Source organism: Neoarius graeffei, chromosome 4, assembly GCF_027579695.1.
Source record: "Neoarius graeffei isolate fNeoGra1 chromosome 4, fNeoGra1.pri, whole genome shotgun sequence".
In the NCBI taxonomy this organism is placed as follows: Eukaryota; Metazoa; Chordata; class Actinopteri; order Siluriformes; family Ariidae; genus Neoarius; species Neoarius graeffei.
The window spans coordinates 60,158,699-60,181,955 of NC_083572.1; the positions used below are offsets into that span (position 1 = coordinate 60,158,699).

Here is a 23,257-nt window from a genome sequence, read left to right on the forward strand (position 1 = left end):
ACCTTGAGCAGCATTCTGGATCTCCATGCTCCTGTCAAAACCAGAACAGTCACTTTCTCCTGCTCTGCTCCCTGGTTCACCAGTGAGCTACGGAAAATGAAGGCAAATGAGCATGCTCTCAAGTGGCATTATAAAGCTTCAGGTCTTACAGTTCACAAGCTAGCATATCGGGAACACCAAAAGGCCTACTCAGAGTCCCTTAGAGAAGCACAGTCACAGCTCTACTCAAATGTCATCAAAAATAGTCCTGGAAATTCCAAGCAGCTATTTTCCACTGTCAATTATCTTCTCAAACCACAAACCCTGTCACTTACAGAAACTACAGAAGAGCACTGTAATAAATTTATGGCCTTCTTCAAAACAAAAATTAACTCAATTCGTTCTGTCCTTTCTAGTTCTTCCACTCTACCGGTCCCGACTGCCTACTCACAATTTGGGATCTCCCAGGCCCTTAACTGCTTCCCAGAAATTTCACAGCAAGAGGTCAAAGATATCATCAAGAGAATGAAACCATCCACCTGTGCCCTTGACCCCTTTTCTACAGCCCTAATGAAAGAAAATATCTCTGCCATAAGTTCCCTGATCACCACTGTAATAAACCTCTCCCTTCAGGCTGGCTATATTTCATCTGCTCTAAAAGCCACTGTAATCAGACCACTTCTCAAAAAATCCACTCTTGATCCAGAAGTTTTTGCCACTTACAGGCCCACTTCCAGTCTCCCATTCCTCTCCAAAGTACTGGAAAAAGTAGTTGCTGCCCACCTTCAGGACCACCTTATGCATAACAACCTTTTTGAAAAATTTCAATCTGGTTTTCACTGTGCTCACAGCACAGAAACAACTCTGGTTAGAGTTACAAGTGACCTACTGATGGCAGCTGACACTGACTCACCTTCCCTCCTCGTTCTTCTTGATTTCTCTGCTGTATTCAACACTGTTGACCATGGTATACTCCTCCACCGGTTACATCACACCATTGGACTCAATGGCACAGCCCTTAACTGGTTCAAATCTTATCTCACTGACAGAATAGAGTACATTTCCTTTGGAAATGCAAGATCCTGGACACACACAGTCACCTACAGGGTCCCTCAGGTGTCAGTCCTTGGCCCCATCCTGTTCACTCTATACATGCTCCCCCTTGGTCATGTCATTAGTTACTATGGAATTTCATTTCATTGATAAACTGATGACACAACTTTATATAAAAACATATACACATTCCTCTGCATCTTAGCTATTGTCATCCTCATCATCATCATTACCCTCTCTATCTATACTCACTGCCTGTCTGGAGGAGATAAGGGTGTGGATGAATTACAACTTTCTCCAGCTGAACAACTCCACAACTGAAGAAATCTTGGTTGCTACCCCACAGCAGATCCAGTCGTCCTCCATAACTAGCATTACATTCTCTGACCATGACATTCCCATCTCCTCATTAGTCACCAACCTTGGAGTAAAATTTGACCCTCAACTCACCTTTGAAATCCATATCAAACATCTTTGCAAGATCTGTTTTCACCATCTCAGAAATCTTGTCAAACTCTGTCCCATTCTCACCTTATCAGATGCTGAAAAGCTAGTCCATGCTTTTGTTTCCTCCAGGCTGGATTACTGCAATGCACTTCTCATTGGGATCCCTAGCAAGAGTCTTCAAAGACTACAATACATTCAGAACAGCACTGCAAGGATCCTGATGAGAGTGTAAAAATATGAACACATTACACCCATTCTCCATTCACTTCACTGGCTCCCTGTCTCTGCCAGGATTGAATACGAGGTCTCGCGTTTTACTCACCACTGTATCTATGGAAATGCCCCCATCTACCTGAAAGAATTATTCACCCCACTAACCTCAGCGTGATCCCTCCGCTCTACCAACTCAAATTGCTTCTGTCACCCCAGGACTAAGCTCAGCACCATGGTTGATCCAGCCTTCTGTTCTGCTGCCCCTCACCTATGGAATGCCCTCCCTGATGATCTGAGGGCATCACAGACTACTGAGAGTTTTGAAAAAGGACTTAAAACATTTCTTTTTAGCATAACATATAACTCTTATTTATCATTTTTATGTTGTTTTATGTTGTTTCTACCTGTCTTTTTAATGATGTTTCTACTTTGTAGCACTTTGAGATGTGCTCTAAATGTAAAGTGCGTTACAAATAAAATGTGTTTTTATATGTGTGTGTGTGTGTCCTCCATGATTACTGGCACCACTTAAATATGAGTAAAGCGGATTAGAAAACAATCCACCTTTCGATGAACTAGCTTCATCTCAGACTGAAATAATGAGAAAAATCCAGCCTTTATTTGAAATAAATTTATTCAGAGAAAAACAAATCCTTCATCAAGAAATCATCATTTTTAACAAAAGCATATGTGCAACTATTATTGGAAACCATGCACTTAATACTTTGACCTCCCTTTGTCAGTAAAACAGCACTGAGTCTTCTTCTATAATATTTTATATGGTTGGAGATACAGAGTAGGGCATCTGAGACCATTCCTCTTGACACAATCTCTCCAAATCATCCAGGGTTTCCGGCCTTCTCTTGTGCTCCCTCCTCTTCAGTTCACCCCACAAGCTTTCAGTGGGGTTCAGGTCAGGGGACTGAGATGGTCATGGCAGAAGCTTGATTCTGTCATCAGCTAACCATTTTTGTGTTGATTTGGACATAATGCTTTGGATCACTGTCCTGCGGGAAGATCCAGTGATGACCCAGTTTTAGTTTCCTGACAGAGGCAGCCAGATTTTGATTTCAAATGTCCTGGTATTTCATGGAGTCCATGATGCCATGTACTCTAACAAGGTTTCCAGGGCATTTGGAATTAAAACAGCCCCAAAACATCACAAAACTTCCACCATATTGCAGCTGCAGTAGGATTCTTTTCATTATAGCCATCCTTCTTTTTACTTCAAACCCACCTTGAGTGTTTGTTGCTGAGTTACAAAAAAAAAAAAAAGTAAAATCTTGAGGTTTTCAAGTCTTCAAAACCACAATCAGATGTCACCTCCATGCCAACAGATTATTTGGAAGGTATGTTAGAAATTAACCACAAATGTAAGCACCTGTAGTTTGCAAAACACTACTACAGCTTTAACTGGAACTGTGTTCTATGGTCTGATGTAACAAAAATACAGCTTATTTTGCAATACTGATCCTTGTGGATTTTTTTTTTTCTGGGGTGTGTGTGTGTGTCTCTTACCATCCTCCTCACTATATGTTGTGGCAAAAATAATCTTGGGGCAAAATAAACTTGCTACAAATCTGGCCTAAGTTTCCCAAAAGCATCGCAGCGCAAAGATCATCATTAAATGGTAGAGCGAGTAGGACAATGAACACTCTCTTCCCTAGTTAAGATGCTCTTAGCATTAAGAGGCTTTTGGGAAACCCACCCCTGGAAGTTTGTAACAGTCCCAGTTGGTGTCCACGTTTTTATTATTATCTAAACAGTAGAAATTGACATTTTCAGGCAAGTAGCTATTTTTTAATAACTATTCCTTGTCTTATGAAGGTCAACACACTTCTCCCTCATTTGGTTTGTGAGTTCTATTATCTTTCCCATGTTGATGGATAACTAAGGGAATTTGGCCTCTGTGTCACCTCATATTTATTCCCCAGTTAATCAAGAAGTCATGGATTACAGCTTGAAAGTTCCTACACACTCCAATCAATTCAAAAATGTACAATTTAAACGGGAAACATGCCTCAGCCAATAATATTGGCACGTGTTTTTGTTGAAAATAATTATTTCTTGATGAGGGATTTGTTTTTCTCTGAACAAATGTATTTCAATTAAAGGCTGGATTTTTCTCATTTTTTTCAGTATGAGATGAAGCTACTTCATCATAAGGTGTGTGTGTGTGTGTGTGTGTGTGTGTGTGTGTGTGTGTGTGTGTGTGTGTGTAAAAATACACACACACACACACACACACACACACACACACACACACACAAATAAAATAGTGTGAATCTGCTTTGCTAACTATATGTAGCATACAGTATTTTCAGAGTTTTATTACTTTATTGTTTATTGTTCACTATGAAAGGGCATGGGACATTTTTTAAATTACTTTTGGTCTTGCTATTGGAGTTTTGGACTTACTGGATTAATACAATTCCTCATGAATGGAAGATATTCAATGTACAACTTTCTTCTGACATATGAATCCAAAAGTCAGGCAAAAATAATCACAGATTTTGTGCTGTTTCAGTTAATTACTTTTGCATTGCCATTTTTATTGTTTGAAATGAATAACAACTTTGCTTGTACCAAAATCACATAATTGGTGCATCTAAGTGTGTCTGTGTCACCTTTCTGCAATCAGATTATTCATTATATAAGCATATTTTTGGTATCTTTCCTCAGTATCTAATGGCTCTAGTGAAAGTTGACCTCTGCTGGTCCATCATAAAATTAAATTGTTTTTATATTATTATTTATGAATATGTGTGTGTGTGTGTGTGTGTGTGTGTGTGTGTGTCCCCACTTTATGGACTTTACAGGCTTTATGATCTAACCACATAGTGGTGCTGTTTCACTGAACTGAGACAAAATACCCCCCCTCTACCCCATCTAAGCATGGGTTTGAATGGACATGTCCAGTTATTAAATGATAAAATATACCATGTGCATTTACATTAAGTATGTCAGTGAACAAACCTGTTGTGATTCGATTAAGTAGTAATTATACTCAAATGAGCAACTGGAATATGCATAAACTGGTTATTACAACATTGAATAGATTACTGTAGAGTTCACTTCATTTGCAATTCATTATACATCCTCAAATCTGCCAATACAGTTTACTGCATTCTGCAGCTGTATCATTTTACCTTTACTTTGCTTTTGTTCATACTGCTACAGTGCTGTTATGGCAGAAAGATGGATTAACATTCCAATCAGACCTCTGTTTCATACCCTATATTATAGCAGGGCCTAAATAAGTCCAATATGGGCAGTAATTTATCTCTAGTTGTGCTGTTTTACATCAAGAAGTCTCACTACTATAGCTCTACTTTATAGCACCTGTCTGCTTCTGCACTGTTTGAACTGATGGCCAACATAACTCAGAAATACTAATGGACCTCTTTTAAATTCAATCTATGATAGATGGCCACTTCCTGCAAAATATATATCTCTACCTAAACACATTTCTTTAATTCTCCTTTTGTTGCCACTTCTGTCTACCTGAGTATTTAATCAACATTAATGAGAGAGAAAATGTTCTTCTTGATAGAAAAGAAGCAGAATGTGTTCTACATGGAAATATATAAAGGAGATTGCAGTTGCATTACAATAAATAATCTGCTTTCCTTCTTTTACGGCATTGCAGATTTGAGTTGCATGAATCCCCCTTACTGCACAGTCTGAACACACCATTATAATGGCTAACATTATTATACAACTCTACTTCTAATCTAACACTTTTACTGTCATTAATTTGGTAGATGAATACGTATATGAATATTGTTCATATGGCATGGTAATTATTTGTCACTAATGAAAAAATCATATTCATCCATGAAGGATGTAAAGATATACAGTGAATTTTGAAAAACATTTTTATTAGAAACAATTTATGTATAAAAATGATCATGCTTCACATACCTCAAGTCTCATATTTTACAAATACTTCAGTACAGGCACTGTTTTTTTTTTCTTTTTAGATAAATGCAAACATTACCGGAACACACATTAAGTTGCTATTTAGCACGGTCAATATGAACATATTGCATTCAGCAACACAAATAGTGCAAAAATAAACAGAGGAGAAATCATAGGCGGTGAGTCTTAATTTCACAGGACATCCACAAAACGCACTGCTGCAATGTATCACTTGACAGTTCTTTAAATTAATAGCTTTTTGTTTCCGGTTCTTATTGCATATACGGTAAATTTTATGCATCCTTTTTTTATGCTCTCTTTTCAAATTGCTCATAAGAATAGGAAACGTGATTTTAGATTTTTTTTCAGTACTGGACTCATCTCTAAGAATAATTAATCAACAAGGGGACTCAAGGAGTAAAATACTCTTTAATGAGCTAAGTACTAAATTGTGATTTTGCATTTTGCCAAAGAACAGTTGGCAGTGATAGCTTTCGAGTGTTTTGGACCACAGCGCAAGGTTAGTTAGTTAGACTTCATAATGGGTTTGTACTCAAGCACAAGCGAACATTACCCCAAAATTCCTTACACTTAAAAGAGTTTATCATAAGGGCTTGTAGTGGGATAAGAGCACAGCAAGATGGTTTATATGCATTCCAGAAATGTTAACAAAAGAAAGAAAGAAAGAAAAAACACAACACAGGATGCCCAAACCAAAACAGCATGCTCAACATCTGTAAACAATGGATTTTGTTCTTGTCACCATCACCAAGAGGAGAACATGGGAACCCCTATCAGGAAAAAGAGATCTCAGCCACTCCCCCTATGTATGAACACCTGAAAGTGATATGTCCAAGTCTGTTCATTGTTTTGGTGTCACTTCAGCAATGACATCAAATTATAAGACAGAAGATAAAAGAAGTTAAAGGAGTTGTAATGGGATTTTGCAGATGTGGTCAGTTTTGCTGGATGCCAGATATTGATGTAACATACAGTACCATCACTGAAACACCATGGACTTCCCACTTTTCCCTCAGGGTCTTCTCATGATCTTCTTCGACCAGAAGGTATGGATGGAGTCAGCAAGCTGTGTTCAGATCTCTCCTCCATCTGGAAACCAGAAGATTGGTTCACCTTAAGAGGCTGTCTTCCAAAAGTCACTCTTAGGAATCAGCCTTTTTTTTTTTTTTTGCTAGATTGCATGGTTGCTATAGCTGATGTATGTTTGTTTGGGGCTAAGTCCTGAAAAAGAGGAAACAGCATGATATATTTATCTCTAAACCATCCAGGTTGATGGTGTTATGGATAGTTCAGAAGAAAAATATCAAATCAGAACTTTCATTCTCCTTCAACATCTCTTTGGTTGTGGGATTTAAATACTTATAAATATTGCCTGTGCATTAGTGTGACACCTATTCTAATAGGTTTGTCATTAGTTGTATTGTATACTGAGTTTATGACCATCTGTGAGTATTTACCCCAAGTGTACATTCTCTACACTATGGAAGCTATCTCTTTCCAAAGAGATAGCTTCTCTGTCTGTACAGGTTGGAGGAGTGTGTACACATAATCACAGAAAGTTGTTAGCGCTGATTCAGCTGTTTATGGTTTATTTATTGCTGTTTTGCACAGCCCATCTGTCTGCTGCATGGTTTTATACATATTCAAATTAGCGCCTCATTGAGAGACATGTACTACTGAGAGTAAACCAGTTTGCCTTTTGGTAATTTACACCTGGCCATACTCGAATCAGATTGCCAATTTAACCTTTTACTAGCTGTTAGTAATGTTTGAAGAGCAAATCATCTGCCATATTGTGAGATGGTAAGCAATGTATTAAAGAGCCAATTAAACATTTTGAAAGATGGGAATGATGTTTGTTTAAATGACAGCCACTGTGCTTCTTAAATGAAGGTTATTTTTGTCACAGAATTCAAGTGAGAAAAGTAAAATGAAAATTCATATAGCATTACTGAAAAACTTGCATCAGTTGGATACCCAGTTTAGGTATCCTTTATGGATAATGTTTTCCAGTAATTTGCTGGTAGATTGATTCAAATGAAATTTCATACCAATTGCTGATTTTGGACCAAAGCCAACATTTACATTAGGGGTGTAACCCTATTCCTGCATCTGTGTCTCTTTAGTGCTCCAAATATTTGTATCTGTATATGTATTCAGAATTAAAACCAAAGTGAGCGTGGCCTAAACTGAAAAGTATGTATGTATGTATGTATGTATGTATGTATGTATGTATGTATGTATGTATGTATGTATTTGTTTGTTTGTACCTGCCTATGGCATTTTGTAAATTAAATTACTTGGTTCTATTTTCTAAAATAAACAAACTATCAGTCTAATTTAAACTACCATGTCCCTGACCATGCATTTACTAAGGGTGAATGAATGAACAATATACAGTGGTGCTTGAAGGTTTATGAACCCTTTAGAATTTTCTATTTTTCTGCATAAATATGACCTAAAACATTATCAGATTTTCACACAAGTCCTAAAAGTAGGTAAAGAGAACCCAGTTAAACAAATGAGAGAAAAATATTATACTTGGCCATTTATTTATTGAGGAAAATGATCCAACATTACATATCTGTGAGTGGCAAAAGTATGTGAACCTTTGCTTTCAGTGTCTGGTGTGACCCCCTTGTGCAGCAATAACTGCAACTAAATGTTTCCAGTAACTGTTGATCAGTCCTGTACACTGGCTTGGAGGAATTTTAGCCCATTCCTCCATACAGAACAGCTTCAGCTCTGGGATATTGGTGGGTTTCCTCACATGAACTGCTCGCTTCAGGTCCTTCCACAACATTTTGATTGGATTAAGGTCAGGACTTTGACTTGGCCATTCCAAAACATTAACTTTATTCTTCTTGAATCATTCTTTGGTAGAATGACTTGTGTGCTTAGGGTCGTTGTCTTGCTGCATGACCCACCTTCTCTTGAGATTCAGTTCATGGACAGATGTCCTGACATTTTCCTTTAGAATTCGCTGGCATCATTCAGAATTCATTGTTCCATCAATGATGGCAAGCTGTCCTGGCCCAGATGCAGCAAAACAGGGCCAAACCATGATACTACCACCACCACGTTTCACAGATGGGATAAGGTTCTTATGGTGGAATGCAGTGTTTTCCTTTCTCCAAACATAACGCTTCTCATTTAAACCAAAAAGTTCTATTTTGGTCTCATCCGACCAGTAAAAAAAAATTCCAATAGCCTTCTGGCTTGTCCACGTGATCTTTAGCAAACTCCAGATGAGCAGCAATGTTCTTTTTGGAGAGCAGTGGCTTTCTCCTTGCAACCCTGCCATGCACACCATTGTTGTTCAGTGTTCTCCTGATGGTGGACTCATGAACCTTAACATTAGCCAACATGAGAGAGGCCTTCAGTTGCTTAGAAGTTACCCTGGGGTCCTTTGTGACCTTGCCAACTATTACACGCCTTGCTCTTGGAGTGATCTTTGTTGGTCGACCACTCCTGGAGAGGGTAATAATGGTCTTGAATTTCCTCCATTTGTACACAATCTGTCTGACTGTGGATTGGTGGAGTCCAAACTCTTTACAGATGGTTTTGTAACCTTTTCCAGCCTGATGAGCATCAATAATGCTTTTTCTGAGGTCTTCAGAAATCTCCTTTGTTCGTGCCATGATCAAGGATGACAATTTTCCGCCGATTGGCGGATTTCCGACTTTTTCAGACCAAAATGATCGTTTTTGAGATCGATGTAAATCCGTTGAGAAATTTTCGGGGGGGGGGGGGGGGGTGTATGGTTAACGATCTGTGGTCACCTTAAAACGTCTTGATTCTTGGTGGGCTCCGGGTTAACACACTCGAGTCTTTCGACATGTCATAATTAACATTCACTTTTGTGACAATGTTCGACTTATTTGCGGTAAAATTTTTGGGAAATCCCATCGTGTGCAGTGTATTTGTACTTGTGTACTTGTGTATAAACACAAGTACACATGCTCTCCACGCGTGGCTTACAATCGCCATTCACCGACTGTATGCACTGTTTGACGATACGCATTTGTAACATCGGAAAGACACGTATTCAGGCAGGATATTTTAGCATATCGACAATGGCAAAAGTCCTAGATAAGAAAGAAGAGGGTCGAGCGAGGAAGATTGATAAAGGTGCAGGAATAAAGAACTGTTTTCAATGGGCTTGGTTAGAAAGAACACTGAATGTCGAGATCGACAAGAAGACTGTCACAACGAAGCTCGGTGATCACATACGGAAAATAGACGTCCCAGGAAAAGTACTTTGCTCATTGTGTTCTGACATGATAAACTATGCTAGTAGAGGGGCAAGGACTATCAAACTTCACATATACACCAAAAAACACAAAAGGTAGATTGAAAATTATTTTGCCTGTTCAATGATTCATTATATTATTTATAATGTATATCGCACGAATCAATGCCATGGTGTGTGTGTGTGTGTGTGTATATATATATATAACATGCCATATATAAAAGTGTGTATCTTTTATAAATGGGGTTAGCTTATCTAATGTAGCATGTTGGGGAGAATCATAGTATCATATCTATATTTCTGATAAAATTTTAGGTATGATACCATGTATAACTCTTCTACTAATTGCTCATTTCATCAGGGGACAGGGGGAAAAATTGCTGGCATGTGCTGCGCGGGAGAGTCTGCCCAAAATTTTTAGGCCGAGATGAACTTGTAGTTTTTGATTTAAAAAAAATTCCAATATGTAATTCCAATTGTACAACCCCGATTCCAAAAAAGTTGGGACAAAGTACAAATTGTAAATAAAAACGGAATGCAATAATTTACAAATCTCAAAAACTGATATTGTATTCACAATAGAACATAGACAACATATCAAATGTCAAAAGTGAGACATTTTGAAATTTCATGCCAAATATTGGCTCATTTGAAATTTCATGACAGCAACACATCTCAAAAAAGTTGGGACAGGGGCAATAAGAGGCTGGAAAAGTTAAAGGTACAAAAAAGGAACAGCTGGAGAACCAAATTGCAACTCATTAGGTCAATTGGCAATAGGGCATTAACATGACTGGGTATAAAAAGAGCATCTTGAAGTGGCAGCGGCTCTCAGAAGTAAAGATGGGAAGAGGATCACCAATCCCCCTAATTCTGCGCCGACAAATAGTGGAGCAATATCAGAAAGGAGTTCGACAGTGTAAAATTGCAAAGAGTTTGAACATATCATCTACAGTGCATAATATCATCAAAAGATTCAGAGAATCTGGAAGAATCTCTGTGCGTAAGAGTCAAGGTCGGAAAACCATACTGGGTGCCCGTGATCTTCGGGCCCTTAGACGGCACTGCATCACATACAGGCATGCTTCTGTATTGGAAATCACAAAATGGGCTCAGGAATATTTCCAGAGAACATGATCTGTGAACACAATTCACCGTGCCATCCGCCATTGCCAGCTAAAACTCTATAGTTCAAAGAAGAAGCCGTATCTAAACATGATCCAGAAGCGCAGACGTCTTCTCTGGGCCAAGGCTCATTTAAAATGGACTGTGGCAAAGTGGAAAACTGTTCTGTGGGCAGATGAATCAAAATGTGAACTTCTTTATGGAAATCAAGGACGCCGTGTCATTTGGACTAAAGAGGAGAAGGACGACCCAAGTTGTTATCAGCGCTCAGTTCAGAAGCCTGCATCTCTGATGGTATGGGGTTGCATTAGTGCGTGTGGCATGGGCAGCTTACACATCTGGAAAGACACCATCAATGCTGAAAGGTATATCCAGGTTCTAGAGCAACATATGCTCCCATCCAGACGATGTCTCTTTCAGGGAAGACCTTGCATTTTCCAACATGACAATGCCAAACCACATACTGCATCAATTACAGCATCATAGCTGCGTAGAAGAAGGGTCCGGGTACTGAACTGGCCAGCCTGCAGTCCAGATCTTTCACCCATAGAAAACATTTGGCGCATCATAAAACGGAAGATACGACAAAAAAGACCTAAGACAGTTGAGCAACTAGAATCCTACATTAGACAAGAATGGGTTAACATTCCTATCCCTAAACTTGAGCAACTTGTCTCCTCAGTCCCCAGACGTTTACAGACTGTTGTAAAGAGAAAAGGGGATGTCTCACAGAGTAAACATGGCCTTGCCCCAACTTTTTTGATGTGTTGTCATGAAATTTAAAAATCACCTAATTTTTCTCTTTAAATGATACATTTTCTCAGTTTAAACATTTGATATGTCATCTATGTTCTATTCTGAATAAAATATGGAATTTTGAAACTTCCACATCATTGCATTCCGTTTTTATTTACAATTTGTACTTTGTCCCAACTTTTTTGGAATTGGGGTTGTACATGCCTGTTCTTTAATACAAAATCACCATCTTGATCTTCAAATTGACCATATGGTATATGTATTACATCACACAACATCCTGTCCAGATAAAACCTAGTTAGTACACACAACAGTTGAAAGGGAAGTGATAAGTGATTTTGAATGTTGCCTGCTTAGTATGCAAGACCTCCTGCTACCATGATAACATCAGAAGAAAGCTTAAGAGAATTATACGTTAGAATTTTTTTCTGGTTTGCACTTCATTTTAAAGGATTAGAGTATATCAACAAAGAACATAAATTTCATATGATACTGATGATATCATTTTAGACAAACTGAAACTTCTGAGGACAAACTACCAGTACCAGCATCACTTCAGACTAGTGATAGTAGCAGTGCATCTCATATACATACACCACTGGTGAAAAGCACAGATGGCCACACTTCCACTGTAAAGCCTCTGATATCAGTAGCTGATTGTGTGAATAATGCTCAGGTATTTTATTGATATATTGTAATATAATGCTTATGAATGTTTGATATAAACTTTAATTTTGTATATAAACTGTACAGAAACACGGAAAAGTATTGTAGCCTTATCACTATTATGAAAAGAACTTCAGAGAAAGCAGCCCAGTCTCCATTTGGTAAGGTATTTTATATATTTAAAAAATTATATATTCATTCATTTACATTGATATCCACATGTTAACAAAGACATGAATAGCAAAAATGCAGATATATAATACTGTAGAGCTCTTGTTTATGTTAAAAGGTGCATTGATTTTTTTAAATCATCAAATGTGAATTGATTAAAAACAAGTCTCTTATACCATATTAATCATTTTCAACTGGTAGTCCACCAAGAAGGGGAATTTATTCTCATCTCATCTCATTATCTGTAGCCGCTTTATCCTGTTCTACAGGGTCGCAGGCAAGCTGGAGCCTATCCCAGCTGACTACGGGCGAGAGGCGGGGTACACCCTGGACAAGTCGCCAGGTCATCACAGGGCTGACACATAGACACAGACAACCATTCACACTCACATTCACACCTACGGTCAATTTAGAGCCACCAGTTAACCTAACCTGCATGTCTTTGGACTGTGGGGGAAACCGGAGCACCCGGAGGAAACCCACGCGGCCACGGGGAGAACATGCAAACTCCGCACAGAAAGGCCCTCGCCGGCCACAGGGCTCGAACCCGGACCTTCTTGCTGTGAGGCGACAGCGCTAACCACTACACCACCGTGCCGCCCTAGGGGAATTTATTTCCAAATAAATTGCAACTTTTTGCTGATAAAATTAATGGTTTTTGGGTAAAAAAAATAGCCAAAATCATTAGACTTTTTAAATATTTTTCATTCTCATCCCTGCATGATACACTTCCACAAACATGTGTTGTGAAGATCAGACTTTGACAGATCCCTGTTCTTTAAATAAAACAGGGTGCCCACTCACACCTGATTGTCATCCCATTGATTGAAAACACCTGACTCTAATTTCACCTTCAAATTAACTGCTAATCCTAGAGGTTCACATACTTTTGTACTCACAGATATGTAATATTGGATCATTTTCCTCAATAAATAAATGACCCAGTATTATATTTTGTCTCATTTGTTTAACTGGGTTCACTTTATCTACTTTTAGGACTTGTGTGAAAGTTTGATGATGTTTTAGGTCATATTTATGCAGAAATATAGAAAATTCTAAAGGGTTCACAAACTTTCAAGCACCACTGTAAATTCATTGTTTCGGTTCATGTTAATCAATGTGGTCTTTCTTTGACCCATGGACTTCATACCTGACCTATAATCTGCATGAAAGCAAAAACCTCCCACTCATGTGACTTTTCAGTTGCTTGCCATGTGGTCCCAGTACCAATGCACCCCTAGTCATAACCAGATGCCAGGTGAACCTCTCTGGTGACATACATGAATTATTTTTTTTTAATCTGTGTAGAATAATTTAGCTGTTCATTCTGAAATATATAATAGCTGTTCATTCTGAAATATAATTCTGAACTGGTTACATCCCTAATCCACATATTAATCTGCCTCATCACAGCTTCATTAAAAAAAAAATGTGCGTGTGTGTATGCATGTTAGGGGATGCATGACCATTTTTATTAGTTGAGTAATAATTGCAAAAAAAAAGTAAAAGATTAGTCATCTTTTCCATAATTAAAGCAAGCACTTCTTTTTTTTCTATTCAAGACATAAATATTTTTGTTTGTTTTATAATTGCACTTGGCGGCACGGTGGTGTAGTGGTTAGTGCTGTCGCCTCACAGCAAGAAGGTCCGGGCTCGAGCCCCATGGCCGACGAGGGCCTTTCTGTGCGGAGTTTGCATGTTCTCCCCGTGTCCGCGTGGGTTTCCTCCGGGTGCTCCGGTTTCCCCCACAGTCCAAAGACATGCAGGTTAGGTTAACTGGTGACTCTAAATTGACCGTAGGTGTGAGTGTGAATGGTTGTCTGTGTCTATGTGTCAGCCCTGTGATGACCTGGCGACTTGTCCAGGGTGTACCCCGCCTCTCGCCCGTAGTCAGCTGGGATAGGCTCCAGCTTGCCTGCAACCCTGTAGAACAGGATGAAGCGGCTAGAGATAATGAGATGAATGAGATGAGATAATTGCACTTAAATGTTTTTCCCCCAAACCACACTTCTATTAACAGCCATACACAGGCTGCAATTAAAATTCCTAGCTTCAATGAAAGAAAGCATGAATGAATGAATGAATGAATGAATGAATGAATGAATGAACGTCCATGTGCATGCTAACATACTGTTCAAGGACATTCTAATTCTTAAAATGCACTCATGTGGAAATAACAAATTTTGGAACTAAGAATTCACAGCACAGAAGCTCATGACTGTCATCAAAATCCATATTACAGCACAATGACCACAGAGGCTCCAACTTGGGAAATTGCAAAGAGGGAGATTCTCCCTCTCTGCGAGTAGCTCGGAGGGAGACAAGTTTGAGCGCCGTAGGCACAAAGGCGAGTTTATATATATATATATATATATATATATTAGTGCTGTCAAGCGATTAAAATATTTAATCGCGATTAATGTCACGACTGTCATAGTTAACTTGCGATTAATCGCAATTTAATCGCACATTTTTGTCACATGAAAAACCATTGCAATTCTCTTATCAGCATAAAGTGAACGGGCTTGCTTTGTACCAATGTTTTTTTTTTTATTGCAAAGCATAACACGTCTTGACACAGCAAAGTGAAACCTAAGCCGAGCACCATGGCTCTTCGTCCCGAAGGGCGGGGCTAGCAAGAGAACCATGAGTGAAGTGATCTACTGCTTGAGTTAGTCTACAACTCTAATCAGAGAGACAGGTTACACAGTGACGGTAGCCTTGACATGCTTGATTATAATATAAAGTACACTATTATATTAACTTTAAGTTGTTCGTTGATAAATATTGCATTGAATCTGATCTTTACTGTTTCAGCTCACTTAACACATTTTGTACTTTTACACTTTCTGCCTGTTGATGCGTCGCGCTGTCCATTCAGAGGCGGCCAAATTTGCATATTACAGGAAGGATTTCTGGGATAGCATTGAGTTTACAGTTCAGAGGGATCTGGCTTCTTTAGACGCTGTCTTCTTAAAACTGAATAAATATTTAAAAAGAGCCAAATGAGCCAGTCTTTTGAACGGCTCTTTTCAAAGAACGGATCACAAAGATGCGGATCCCATCAAAAAGCCATAAATCCCATCTCTACTAGTGCACCCTGCCCGCGCTGGTTCTTGGGGGGGGGGGGGGGGGGGGGGCAGAGGACTCTGGCTGTGCGGGGCGTGGCATTACAGTCTAGCTGCTATCGGTTTTCTAAGCAAAGTCTCTGTTCCAAGTTCCTGGCAGTTAAAAACCTACATCATGTCACAGAGCGTTAATCTCGCGATAAAAAAATTATCGCCATTAAAATTGAGTCAAGTTAACGTGTTAATAATGCGACATTTTTGACAGCACTAATATATATATATATACAGTGGTGCTTGAAAGTTTGTGAACCTTTTAGAATTTTCTATATTTCTGCATAAATAGGACCTAAAACATCATCAGATTTTCACACAAGTCCTAAAAGTAGATAAAGAGAACCCAGTTAAACAAATGAGACAAAAATATTATACTTGGTCATTTATTTCTTGAGGAAAATGAGCCAGTATTACATATCTGTGAGTGGCAAAAGTATGTGAACCTTTGCTTTCAGTATCTGGTGTGACCCCCTTGTGCAGCAATAACTGCAACTAAACGTTTGCGGTAACTGTTGATCAGTCCTGCACACCGGCTTGGAGGAATTTTAGCCCGTTCCTCCGTACAGAACAGCTTCAACTCTGGGATGTTGGTGGGTTTCTTCACATGAACTGCTTGCTTCAGGTCCTTCCACAACATTTCGATTGGATTAAGGTCAGGACGTTGACTTGGCCATTCCAAAACATTAACTTTATTCTTCTTTAACCATTCTTTGGTAGAACAACTTGTGTGCTTAGGGTCGTTGTCTTGCTGCATGACCCACCTTCTCTTGAGATTCAGTTCGTGGACAGATGTCCTGACATTTTCCTTTAGAATTCGCTGGTATAATTCAGAATTCATTGTTCCATCAATGATGGCAAGCCATCCTGGCCCAGATGCAGCAAAACAGGCCCAAACCATGATACTACCACCACCATTTTTCACAGATGGGATAAGGTTCTTATGCTGGAATGCAGTGTTTTCTTTTCTCCAAACATAATGCTTCTCATTTAAACCAAAAAGTTCTATTTTGGTCTCATCCGTCCACAAAACATTTTTCCAATAGCCTTCTGGCTTGTCCACGTGATCTTTAGTAAACTGCAGACGAGCAGCAATGTTCTTTTTGGAGCAGTGTTTTTCTTCTTGCAACCCTGCCATGCACACCATTGTTGTTCAGTGTTCTCCTAATGGTGGACTCATGAACATTAACATTAGCCAATGTGAGAGAAGCCTTCAGTTGCTTAGAAGTTACCCTGGGGTCCTTTGTGACATCACTGACTATTATACGCCTTGCTCTTGGAGTGATCTTTGTTGGTCGACCACTCCTGGGGAGGGTAACAATGGTCTTGAATTTCCTCCATTCATACCCATTCTGTCTGACTGTGGATTGGTGGAGTCCAAACTCTTTAGAGATGGTTTTGTAACCTTTTCCAGCCTGATGAGCATCAACAACGCTTTTTCTGAGGTCCTCAGAAATCTCCTTTGTTCATGCCATGACACACTTCCACAAACATGTGTTGTGAAGATCAGACTTTGATAGATCCCTGTTCTTTAAATAAAACAGGGTGCCCACTCACACCTGATTGTCATCCCACTGATTGAAAACACCTGACTCTAATTTCACCTTCAAATTAACTGCTAATCCTAGAGGTTCACATACTTTTGCCACTCACAGATATGTAATATTGGGTCATTTTCCTCAATAAATAAATGACCAAGTATAATATTCTTGTCTCATTTGTTTAACTGGGTTCTCTTTATCTACTTTTAGGACTTGTGTGAAAATCTGATGATGTTTTAGGTCCTATTTATGCAGAAATATAGAAAATTCTAAAGGGTTCACAAACTTTCAAGCACCACTGTATATATATATATGATAGACAGCACAGAGGCACTAATCATGGCAGCACAAGAACAGGCCATAAGCACAAGAGCCATAGAGGCCAGGATCTACCAGAGTAGATCAGACCCAAGATGCAGACTGTGCAAAGAAGCCCCTGAAACAGTCCAGCACATAGTAGCAGGGTGTAAGATGCTAGCTGGATCGGCGTACATGGAGAGGCACAACCAAGTGGCTGGGATAGTATACAGGAACATCTGCAACCAGTATGGAATAGAAGTACCCAACTCCCAACGGGCCATACCACAGAAGGTGGCTGAGAACAACAGGGCCAAGGTTCTGTGGGACTTCAGCTTCCAGACTGACAAACAGATCCTGGCTAACCAACCGGACATAGTGGTGGTGGACAAAGAGCAGAAGAGGGTGGTGGTGATAGATGTGGCGATCCCAGCTGACGCCAACATCAGGAAGAAGGAACATGAGAAACTTGAGAAGTATCAAGGGTTGAAAGAGCAGCTGGAACGGATGTGGAAGGTCAAGGGTTGCGTGGTCCCTGTGGTAGTGGGGGCACTTGGGGCAGTAACCCCCAAACTGGGAGAGTGGCTCCAGCAAATACCAGGAACAACATCTCAAGCCTCAGTCCAGAAGAGCGCAGTACTAGGAACATCGAAGATACTGCACAGAACCCTCAAACTCCCAGGCCTCTGGTAGAGGACCCGAGCTTGAGGATGACATGGATACCACCCCCCCACCGGGAGTGAGAAGGAGATTTTCACCACATTTCGTGTCAATTAAATCTTATTAATAGTAACAGATCTAGATAAATCCAGTGACTATAGACCAAACTTTAATATGCCTAAAGTCAATGTTAATGTCAATAATGACTATCATAAATTGCCAATGGTAGACCCTCTGATGATAATGTTCTAATAATATTCTATTTCTAAGTCTAAATTAGTAAAAGTCAGACAAAAAAGGTCAGACAAGTTCGTTAGCATCTAACGTCTGGTCTGGTGATCTAATCCTGTCAGATACTGTATAGGGTTGTCTTGCTGCCGTCCAAAATAGTCCGCCATTCGTCCCTTGCGACCATCGCGACGGGCGATCCCAACTTTATCTTGGTGATTTTCTGATATTTTTTTCTTCGTAGTTTGGCTTTTGCCATTTCTACCAACGGAACTTCGTTTCATTATCTCATTCAAGAGAACATAAAGTTAAAGATGAGCAGACGATAAATGCAGACGCAAAAAACAAACAAAATGGTTGAGTGTCGCAGGTTTTCTCATTCTCTCGCGCGTATCATTAATAGCGCCATCTGTATGCTTTATCGGTAACTGCTAAGACATTGGGTGGGCTCAAGTGTGTACCCCCGGTGTACCGAATTCCGCTCGATTCATATGCGTGCTTGATCTGCGCGCGCATGCCTCCGGCATTCACTCCAATCCCCCCGTTACGCCGATCGGTGTACCGACTGGGGAATCAGCATATACCACGGGGTACACACTTGAGTCCACCCATACAATGTCAGACACATGAAAAGTGGAAAGTCAACTATTAATTTTTGTCAACATAAACGTATCAAGTTATATAGTTTAACTAATCATGTGTAGTCAGGGTGGGCGGGAGATTTTTATGTTGTCAGCGGGAGGTCAGGAGGATTTTCTAAATGTTCCCTAAAGCAGGAGATCTCCCGCCCACGGCGGAAGAGTTGGAGCCTCTGTGACCAGCTTCCTTGGATCAAGCATGCTATGTCTACAGCAGCATTTGGGAGTTTTTTCCAGAGTGATAATGACTGCCATGCTCACCACTGACCTCAGTAGCAGCTGAAATGTGTCTGGATCAGCCTCTGTCTGATTTCATGCTCTGACAGGCTTTAAACTGAATGGCAACGAAAGCGATCTTTAGCACAGCACTGGTCACAAGGGAAGGCACTATGCTATAGTGCAGTGAATTTACTTAAACTTAATTCCTGCAGGAGGATTTTTTTTTTCAGGATAGGATTGGAGTGGGATTAAAAAAAGAAAAAAAAAGAAAAAAAGTTTTGTGCACACATCCACTGCCAGATTAATGGAAATTGTACAACCAGATTAACACAGTATAACCCATCTACAGTGGTGCTTGAAAGTTTGTGAACCCTTTAGAATTTTCTATATTTATGCATAAATAACCTAAAACATCATCAGATTTTCACACAAGTCCTAAAAGTAGATAAAGAGAACCCAGAATACTTCACACGTTCATGATGTTTAGCAACATTTTGAAGAAGCCTTTATGTTAGAAGCAGTGACCCTGGTGGACCACATGTTTTAGGGAATTACCCAAGTGAGGTTTTGCAATAAACAGTTGTCATGTCTGATTTACCACTACACTTTTGTTTCCATAAAACACATGGTGTTGTAACTTGCTAGCTTGGGAAAAAAATTAAAAAGACACTTTAAAGTGTTTTTCCTGTTTGCAGATTTTTGTGCTTTTAATATATAGTACTATGCAAAAATTCATAGGCACATTAAAAAAAATGCTGTAGTGCAAAAATGCCATCAAAATTAATGAAATCAAATGCTCTCTTCATATCTGCTTGGGTTTCCTCCCACCTCCCAAAATTTCCCAAAATGTGTGGAGGTGGACTGTGACTCTAAATTAACTCAGGTGTGAATGAATGTGCAAGTGTGTATGTGTATGGTGCCCTGCCATCCACTGCAACCCTAACCAGGATAAAGTGGTTACTGCAGGTGAGAGAATGAATTTGCTGTTTCCATTGATCCAGTGCATTGACGTGAAGGCCCCAGGAAATACAGAGGCCCTAGGCAACTGCCTATGATGTCTACAACTGGTACCAGCCTTGTGTTCAAACTAAGAAGCATGGCCAAAGCTTTCTCTCTCGACCCTCTTACCTTGAGTTTCCAGGTTCTCACACAGCTCAGTTTTAGCCTCTCCATTGGGCCGTAGGCTGGCCTTTGGGTTGAATTTGTTGGACATGGTGGCAGCAGTGACCACAGCCTTCAGGCTGCGCGTGCTCCGTTTGGCCACATTCTGCTCGGGGTGGAGGAGAACCACATAGACTTTGGGGATGTAGAGCAGTCCCAGAGACACAGAAGCACTCAAACTCACAGAGATGGTTAGAGTGGTTGTCTGGATGTACATCTGTACAAGAGGGGAGAAAAAAATACCAAAAGTATCTACATTATTCACATTTTGTTCACCATCTGCCTCTCATCTGCATGTAGCTTCACAATGTCTGTATAATTTGGTTTGACATAATATTCACATCACTTATAGCTTTCACTTTCAGCATGAGTGAATTCACTCCTGAAGGAAGCATGTAAGACAGCATTGTGGCAGCTGTATTGTGTTATACAAGCTCAGTTTGTTCTCTGATTACTGAACACTGCAACAGACAGATTTATTTTAGCAATATTCAGTTTAGAAACACACATTTGCAAAAGTAGTACACCACACATAATGCCATGAATTGGAAATATAGGTGCACCATTGATATGTTACGGTGATTACTGTACATGTCTGTTGTCCATTAAAGATGATGCATGATTGCAAACTATGACTGACTTTTAAGCCAGCAGTGTCAGAAAAAGTATGTGTGTGTACATGCAATGTTTTCCAGTTCTCAAATTACCAAAATGCACTAATGGCTCATCTTCATCTCAGCTCTACTGCAAACCTCCTGCTGCAACTTCAAAACACCACTGTATGCTTGTGCGCCCTAATACATAACCTCAGCACTAGGTTTCTGGCACAGTATTATTAATAGTGACTCATCAATGTGATCTCTGTCCACTGTCCTGGAGGAAGAGTATTTGCCAGAACCAAGCCAACAGGGGGTGGTTGGGAGGATCATATCAGTATGAAATGACTGGGTCTTTCATTATCTATTAGTGCAGTTCTTGCTTGTGCATCAAGAATAATGGAGAGTGCGAGAGAAAAAAAATGATACTATAATACTATGTCCTTGGCTGATCAGTAGAAATGTTCCAGAGGTGGCATGCAAACAGTCAAGGCTTTCAACCACAATGCTCAGAATTTACAGAGCAATGCACCATGAATTCCAGAAAACATATACATACATGTTTTGCCAACATTTTGTCATCTGGAAATGTATGCAACATTCCACAGTCTCATGAACTAGTGGTGGCTGAACAATGTGAAACATGTGATTGGATCTGGTTTATATGCTTAAAGTCAAATCAACGATCGCAATGAACACTGGAAGCAGAAACCATTTGAATACATTGTGAGTGTTCAAACAATTGGCTTGGTGTAGCTAAATAGTGTCATAGTACAAAGGTTTTCAAGATGTTAGACATATCAGTGTGAACATTAGTCATGTGCACAAATAGACCCCAGGAGTAAATTGAGACACTGTCCTTTTACCCTCCTGGCCAGTGTGTATAATAATTGCATTTTATATAGCCTTCAGGTGGCACACAACAAAGATCCCTGGTGTGTAGCAGTGACTCTATGACCAGGGTCTGTTCCTGAGCTCCTCAGTTGTCAACGGCCCTATTTAGCAAAGCACCTGACCCAGGAATATGGATTGTGGATTACACCTGACTCGAGTTCCAAGAGTTTGATTGCTCTTGGGTAACATTTCATGTGCAGTACTGCCTCAGGATATTTTGCCTCATTCAAGTACGGATTCATGTACTGCTTATCAGGTAACTAGGTTATACCCTCAACCTATACGACATATTTCTCCAAACAGCAGCCACTAAAATATGTGTTAATTAATTAAATATAGTCATGTGAAAAAAATAAGTAGGGGAGAGTGGGGAGGAGTGAGCCATGGGGAGAAGTGAACCACTTAAAATTTTTCTAAATTTAGCCAGGGTTTATCCCAGTTAACTTGTCATATGAAGTCACCAGGGAATTCCCCTGACTTCAACCCACAGTGGATGGAAGCCTGGCACCCTGCTCACAATAGGAGAACAAAAGTCTAAAATTCAAGGTAGTAAGTAAATATTTCACTTAACATGTTTTTTCATCCTATTGTCTAATAAACCAAGGTAACAATCACATTGTTGTTGTTTATTAGGCATGTACTATGATATTGTGTGATGACATAACCTAGGCCACATCCTTCCATTCAAATGTAGGTCGACATCAGAAGCAATGGCGGGTCGTTTTGGGAGGAGTGAGCCACACAGTGCATGGGAGGAGTGAGCCTAGGCCCACTCCTCCCTTAACTAATCTTGTGTCATGGTGATACATTACCGTACTAATACTTTTACATGTAATTAAGGTATGGGGCTATAATCCACAGATTACCAATAATCCTACCAACCCTTACCACTGTTAAATCTCTTCTCTCTGGGCAACAATATTGCCTGTTAATCAAGATCAAATTTTCGCTAAACTATCACCCAAAATTGAAACGCTGTTAATTTGATTGTGATGGGATTTCCTTGCATTTCAGTCACTCCCAAAAGGTACCATGCCATTCCAGTACAAGAAAAAGAGGGAAAAGTTTGGATCAACGCCAGCTGCTGACATGTTACGGGCTACAAAACGTGTTCTTGAAGGATCTGAAAGTATCCGTGCTGTTGCAAAGCAAACCGGTATACCACGTGCTACCCTCAGACGCTATGTAGACAATGCTAGAAAAAATGGCCTGGAGGAAGCAAGAATGGCACCAAACTACAAAAATGTTAAGATTTTAGATTTTTTTGATATCTTTACTGTTTTACAAGTTTTACAGTCTG

The 23,257-nt window shown here is 39.7% G+C and overlaps 1 protein-coding gene across 1 annotated transcript in view; it reads right to left on the reverse strand.

Moving 5' to 3' along the window:
• Positions 1-5,611: 5,611 nt before the first annotated feature.
• Positions 5,612-23,257, reverse strand: part of grm4 (glutamate receptor, metabotropic 4) — a 242,562-nt gene continuing 224,916 nt past the window's right edge. Inside the window, exons 9-10 of the mRNA XM_060919429.1 lie at positions 20,435-20,684; positions 5,612-6,723 (exon numbers count right to left, since the gene is read on the reverse strand). Of these exons, the coding sequence (XP_060775412.1) occupies positions 6,707-6,723; positions 20,435-20,684 (267 nt within the window). The 3' untranslated portion in view covers positions 5,612-6,706. The remainder of the gene's footprint in view (positions 6,724-20,434; positions 20,685-23,257) is intronic.